Source organism: Cucurbita pepo, chromosome 10, assembly GCF_057944985.1.
Source record: "Cucurbita pepo subsp. pepo isolate OVF chromosome 10, ASM5794498v1, whole genome shotgun sequence".
Taxonomy (NCBI): Eukaryota; Viridiplantae; Streptophyta; class Magnoliopsida; order Cucurbitales; family Cucurbitaceae; genus Cucurbita; species Cucurbita pepo.
This window is the reverse complement of record NC_141807.1, coordinates 19,130,860-19,137,322: the sequence shown is the minus strand read 5'-3', so window position 1 is coordinate 19,137,322 and position 6,463 is coordinate 19,130,860. Positions and strand designations below refer to the sequence as shown.

Sequence of the window (6,463 nt, the reverse complement as noted above, 5' to 3'; positions counted from 1 at the left end):
CATGATTCTTGCAAGTAATATGAACATCTTATTTGCAGACATTGTTGTTTGCATGATAAGCCCCTTCTTGGGATGATAGATTTTGCATTCTTCATATTGTATCATAATAAATACATCTCTTTCTTGCAATTGTCCCAGACTTAAGAAATTGTTTTTCAACTCAGGTATATAGAAAACATCAGTGATTACCTGAGTGACTCTAGCAACTTGCAATCTAATGTTACCTTTTTCCCAACACCGCCTTCTTGAAATTATTTCCAAGCTTTACAGATTGTCAGAATTCCTTGTCAAAATCTGAGAACCATTCCTTGTTTGCACACATATGATTGCTACACCCTGAATCAAGGAACCAAACATATTCCCTCCTTGATTGATTGAGCTCCACATATGACATCAACAAGATTTCTTCTTCATCCTCAAGCTCTACATAATTTGCTTCCTTTTCCCATTAAGGACACTCATATCTAAAGTGTCCTAACTAATGACACTTATAACACTCTACTGTAGTTTTGTTGAATGGATGTCTACCCCTTCCTCTTCCTCTACCTCTTCCTCAAAAAATTTCACGAGCTCGATCAACTGCTCTTCTACCGAATCTATTATCGTATGTCACCTTTAGTGCTTATTCATCACCTACACGTCCATTCAGTCTTTGCTCATGTACCAACAAGCTGCTTTGCAATTCATCGGCTGTTAAAGTGTCTAAGTTAGTAGACTCTTCAATCGAACATATAACAAAGTCAAATCTTGAGGTCATTGATCTCAAGATTTTTTCAATAATCACCCCTTGTTTCATGTGTTCACCATAATTTTCATCTTGTTTGCAATGGTGAGAGTTCGAGCAAAATATGCATCAACACTCTCACCTTCTTTCATCTGTAGGACTTCAAACTCTTTCCTAAGAGCTTGGAGTTGAGCTCTTTTGACTCTTGTGGAACCCTGGTACTTCTGTTTCATAGAGTCTCAATTTTGTTTTGTAGTATCTCTATTAAGGATCGTTTCCATAATAGTTCGATCAATGGCTTGGAACAAATAATTCTTGACGTTCAAGTCTTTCATCTTCTAGTCTGCAATTGTTTTTTGTTGTGCTTCGATAATCTCTACTCCTTCTGTTGCGGCAGGGATTCCGGTCTCCACCAAGGACCAATATTCCTTTGAACGAAGAAATTTTTTCATAAGCATAGACCAATGATCATAATGGCCATCAAACTTAGAAATTGCCGGTTGAGCGAAATTGATTTCAGCTGCCATATTTTGAATCTCTTTTAGCTCACTCTTCAAGGAAAAAAAAAAAACTACAGTTTCTTCTTCTCACAATCAAGCCTTGCGGTATGGCTCTTATACCAAGTATGCAAAAGAAGTTTTGGAGAAGTTTAGGATGGAAAAAAGTAATAGTGTGAAAAACCCTATTGTTCCTGAGGTTAGACTGAAAAAGGATGAAAAAGGAGCCAAGATCAATACTACCATGTATAAAAAATTGATTGGAAGCCTTATGTATCTAGCTGCAACAAGGCCGGATTTAATGTATGTAGTGTCTCTAATGAGCAGATTTATGGCAAGTCTAATAGAGTTGCATTTGCAAGCTGCAAAAAGAGTGTTGAGATACTTAAAAGGTACTATAGATCTGGGAATCCTTTATCAAAAAAGGGGTAATGGAGAGTTGATAGCATATACTGACAATGATTATGCAGGAGATATAGATGACAGAAAAAACACTTCTGGCTGTGTTCTTACTCAGTGATGGAGCTGTGTCTTGACCCTAAAAAAAACAACCTGTAGTTACGTTGTCCACTACTGAAGCAGAATTTGTGGCGACCGTGTCTTGTGCTTGTCAAGGGGTGTGGATGAGGAGAGTTTTGGAAAAACTTTGCATGATTTGACCAGAGATGAAGTTATTAAGATGAAGCATTGTGTCACACAAGAACAACTTGTAGATATATAGAAAACAAATGTTAGGAATCACAACTCTCCACAATGGTATGATATTGTCCACTTTGAGCATAAGCTCTCATGGCTTTGCTTTGGACTTCCTAAAAGACCACATACTAATTGAGATAGTATTCCTCACTTATATAGTATTTCTCACTTATTAACTCATGATCTTCCACTAAATTAACCAATGTGAGACTCACACTCCCAATAATCCTCAACAAGTACACTATAAGCCTCCCATGAAGCTTATGGAGCTCTCGAATAGCCTCCCCTTAATCGAGGCTCGACTCCTTTCTCTGGAGCCCTCGAACAAAGTACACCATTTGTTCGACACTGTAGTCACTTTTGACTACACCTTCGAGGCTCACAATTCTTTGTTCGATATTTGAGAATTCTATTGACATAACTAAGTTTAGGGCATGGCTCTGATACCATGTTAGGAATCACGACTCTCCACAATGGTATGATATTGTCTACTTTGAGCATAAGCTCAAAGGCTCACCCAGAAGACCTCATTCCAATGGAGATGTATTCCTTTACTTATAAACTGATGATCATTCCCTAAATTAGGGAACGTGGGAATCACTCCCATAGTCCTCAACCTAAGGTTATTTCTTTTACATATATAATTTTAATTTCAATGATGCATTAAAAAAAAAAAAATCGTTTAAGCAGCACTATATACTTATTTATTATTTTATTATCATTGTTTTTTTTCAATATATATTTATGTTTTTTTAGAAATATCATCTCAATGTTTCTATTGGCACAAAAACATGAGCACACATAATTAATAATTAATTGTCTCTTGTAATATGAGAAATGAAAGAATCAAACTCGAGTCGAGACACTCCGCCATCGGCAACTGATCGGCGTACAGCGGTGGCAAGCTCGTCCGCTACCTTCCTCATCTCTCGACCTTCCTCTGATGCCATAAGCTTTCGCAGTGCATTTTCTATGGTTGTTGCCATTACTATCTCGTTCCGATTAGCCCAATCCCTAATGAGGAGACCCACTCGAAGCAGCTCTGTCATTAGCACGGCGTTCCTTGGTTGGTCAGAATGCATTGGCCACGCTGCTATGGGAACCCCCATCGTTATGCTCTCCATGCAAGAGTTCCACCCGCAATGACTTACAAACCCTCCGATCGATGGATGGCTCAAAATCTCCAACTGTGGCGCCCAATCTCGCACCACCAACCCTCTTCCCGACACCCTCCTCTCGAACCCCTCTGGAAGCTCCGATCTTCTAACTTCGCCATCAAAGACGTCTCCTTTATCTGCATCTCTCAACACCCAGATGAACATTTGCCCACTTTTCTCCAATCCACCTATGAAATTGAAATTGAAATATTACACTTTTTGATACTTGTTTTGGGTTAGGATTCCTATTTGATCCTATGTTAAAAAATTAGAAAGTGTCGATGAGATCGCACATCGGTTGGGCAGGATAACGAAACACCCTTTATATAAAGGTGTGGACACCTCTGTCTAGAACAAGTATTTTAAAAACGTTGAGGGAAAACCCAAGGAGGACAATATCTGTAGTGGGCTTGGGCCATTACAAATGATATTAGAGGCGGACACCAGGCGATGTGCCAACGAGAGGCTGAGCCCCGAAGGGGGTAGATTGGGGGGTCCCACATCGATTGGAGAAGGGAACGAGTGCTAGCGAGAACGCTGGACCCTGAAGGGGGGTGGATTGTGAAATCCCACATCGGTTGGGTGGGGAGAAGAACGAAACACCGTTTGTAAAAGTGTGAAAACCTTTCCCCAGCAGACGTGTTTTAAAAACCTTCCTATTATCAGCTTGAGTTTATCGAAAAGATCTCACATTAATAGCAATAACGTCCCTTACTATTTATGATCATTTCTTTAATTAGCCAATGTGAGACTCCAACCTACCTGCTATTTCAGTAATTTGCTCGTCTTCCAAGGTCGTGGTCGTCCCAAAGGACACATACACCACTGAGTCAGTCTCATGCTGGTCCAACCACTCCAAGCAAGGGTGAGTGTGCCTTGGTGAACCCAATTCCACAGGATTAAATGGACCAATGGCCCAATGCCTAGTCTCATGGTTGATGCTTTGAAGAATCTCCAAATATGGCTCTTCAATGGCCTTACAAGTGTTGTAGAGATTCCCACGATACTTTATTGGGACTCCATATTGCAATTCCATAAACTCCCAAAACTCAGGAGTGAAACATCCATCAAAAGATGGAACATTGAGATCCTTAATAATAGAGTTTTTATGTCCGTTTGTTTGTTTTGTTTCAACCTCGTAAACGGCTAAGGTAAAAGCTGAGACACTATGAAAATTATAAGACTCTGCGTTCGGTATGGAGTCAATATCTTCAACAGTAAATGCCATTAAAGAATCATGAATGACAACGATTCTTCTTGCATGGGAAGAGAGCGACCGTAAGAGATTTGTGAGAGGGCCACGAAGATGGACCGTTGCCGTCTGAAAAGAAGGGATGAGGTGGGTCGGAAACTTGGTCTCTGCCATGGGGTCGGGCGGAGGAGAGGGAATAGGGGGAATGTCAAAGTCATGAAAATGGAGGTTGGCGAGTTCCAATGGATCCCAACCGTGGATGCGGGCCTTGGCTTGGCGGTTGTGGACAGTGGCGCCAACATAGTGAACGGGGATGTTGCGAGCGGAGATGAGGCGGGAGAGGTGGAGAAGTTGGTTGAGATGGCCCTGCGCTGCCAATGGCACCATGACGGCCACGACCGGGGCATCACCGGTCATGGTTGCGACTCGATGATGATGGCTTGAGATGAATTTGAAATTGAGTATGGTCTATATAAATGGAGAGGAAGGTTAAAGAGAAGTGACAACATCATAATCACTTTAGAAATTGCAAAAAATAAAAGGAAAAAATTAAGTTTTATTTTAATGAAGCTTCCAAATATAGTTTTGGACATTTATTATGAAGGGTCTAACTTTCCCTTTAATTACAATATGCATATAGTTTGCCGTTTTACTTTAATATTTCCAATTTTAAATGCCACCAAATTGGTTTCTTTCCACATGTCACCACTTATTGCTCATATTCCTAAATTTGTGAATAATAGTTTAACTTGATTCAATTCATGAATACCTCTCGTTTATTCGCTTTAGCTCGTTACGTATCGTAGTCAGCTTCAAGATTTTAAAACGCGTATTTTAGGGAGAAGTTTTCCACACCCTTACCAGAAATGTTTCATTCCCTCTCCAACCGACATGGGATCTCACAATCCACTCTGTTGGAAGTCCAACGTCCTAGCTGGCACACCGTCTGATGTCTAGTTGTGATACCATTTATAACAGCCCAAGCTTCGCTTTAGTCCGTTACGTATCGCCGTTAGCTTCACGGTTTTAAAACGCGTATGCTAGGGAGAGGTGTCCATACTCTTATAAGAAATGTTTCGTTTCCCTCTTCGACCGATATGGGATCTCACTGTTTATCCACATTTTGTTACAAAATATTATTTATGTATGAAAGTTTTATGCGAAAAATTCCACTTTTGGGAGACCTTTTTTATTCATACAAGTAATTTCTAATTTTGAGAGTTTTGTTAGAACTAATTCTTCGTTTGTGATATTTAGAACCAAAATTTGCACCTCCATTAAGACTTCACATGCCTAGACATGTTTAGAATCAAGTTTCCTTGTGATATTTAGTCATAGAAAGTGAGTGGAGAAACTTTTAAATCTTTCTAATTTGACTAAGGAACAAATTAGAAATGTGTAACCTTAGGCTCAGTTGTGGGTCAAACTTTGACCTTACACCGAACTTAAAATCTCGAGTCAGAACGTAAGCTAGTGATGCTTTCAACTGCTGAACTCTTGCCATCAGAAATGTATAACCTTAGGCTCGGTTGCTAATCAAACTTTGACCTAACACCGAACTTGAAATCTTAGGTAGTATGCAAGCTAGTGATGCTCTCAATTGCTAAACTCTGGCTAGCAAAGCTATGATAATAGAGGAAGAGGACATGGTGGCTTTCCAAGACGAGGTAGAGGAAAAGGTTGACAAAATTTTGACAGCTCAACCGTGGAATGTTACAACTATCATGAATTAGGACATTACCAATATGAGTGTTCTAAAAGGGAGAATGACAGAGCAAATTATGCAGAAACCAATGAAGAGATGCTATTAATGACCTAGGTAGATGAGAAGAAAGCTGAAAAGAAGAACATTTGGTTTCTTTGACTCCGGATGCAGCAACCACATGTGTGGAAAGAAAGAACTTTTTTTTATGAGAAGTTTCGACAAACTGTGAAACTGGGTGACGCTGTGATGTGCAAAGGAAATGTAAAGTTTAAAGTAAATGAGATTGTGCAAGTAATCACCGAGGTATTTTATATACCAGACTTGAAGGACAACTTACTAAGCATCGGGCAGCTATAAGAAAAAGGTCTTGCAATTCTTATACAAGAAGGAGGATGTAGGATTTATCGTCCTGACAGAGGGTTGATTGCAAAGACTTCAATGACATCAAATAGACTGAAGACACTTCAAGAGAAGGACATGGTGCAAGGATTG

At 39.8% G+C, this 6,463-nt stretch overlaps 1 protein-coding gene and 1 pseudogene across 2 annotated transcripts; one reads left to right on the top strand and one right to left on the bottom strand.

Moving 5' to 3' along the window:
* Positions 1 to 1,378: 1,378 nt before the first annotated feature.
* Positions 1,379 to 1,741, top strand: LOC147790943 (secreted RxLR effector protein 161 pseudogene; annotated as a pseudogene).
* Positions 1,742 to 2,586: 845 nt separating this feature from the next.
* LOC111804351 (zeatin O-glucosyltransferase) lies at positions 2,587 to 4,695 on the bottom strand. 2 transcript variants are annotated; one of them, XM_023689114.2, is made up of 2 exons: positions 3,837 to 4,695; positions 2,587 to 3,262 (listed from the first exon to the last, which is right to left on the bottom strand). In XM_023689114.2, the coding sequence occupies exons 1-2, from the start codon at positions 4,681 to 4,683 to the stop codon at positions 2,730 to 2,732; spliced, it is 1,380 nt and encodes a 459-aa protein (XP_023544882.2). In that variant the 5' UTR covers positions 4,684 to 4,695; the 3' UTR covers positions 2,587 to 2,729. The 2 variants fall into 2 exon arrangements, with proteins under 2 accessions (XP_023544882.2, XP_086983606.1); XM_087127480.1 differs by having other exon boundaries at positions 2,587 to 3,211.
* Positions 4,696 to 6,463: the final 1,768 nt, after the last annotated feature.

Coding starts and splice junctions, on each gene's coding strand:
- LOC111804351 (XM_023689114.2), bottom strand. CDS start 4,683: ATGACCGGTGATGCCCCGGTCGTGGCCGTCATGGTGCCATTGGCAGCG. Junction 3,263..3,836: donor GCAAATTACTGAAATAGCAG/GTAGGTTGGAGT, acceptor TCAATTTCATAG/GTGGATTGGAGAAAAGTGGG.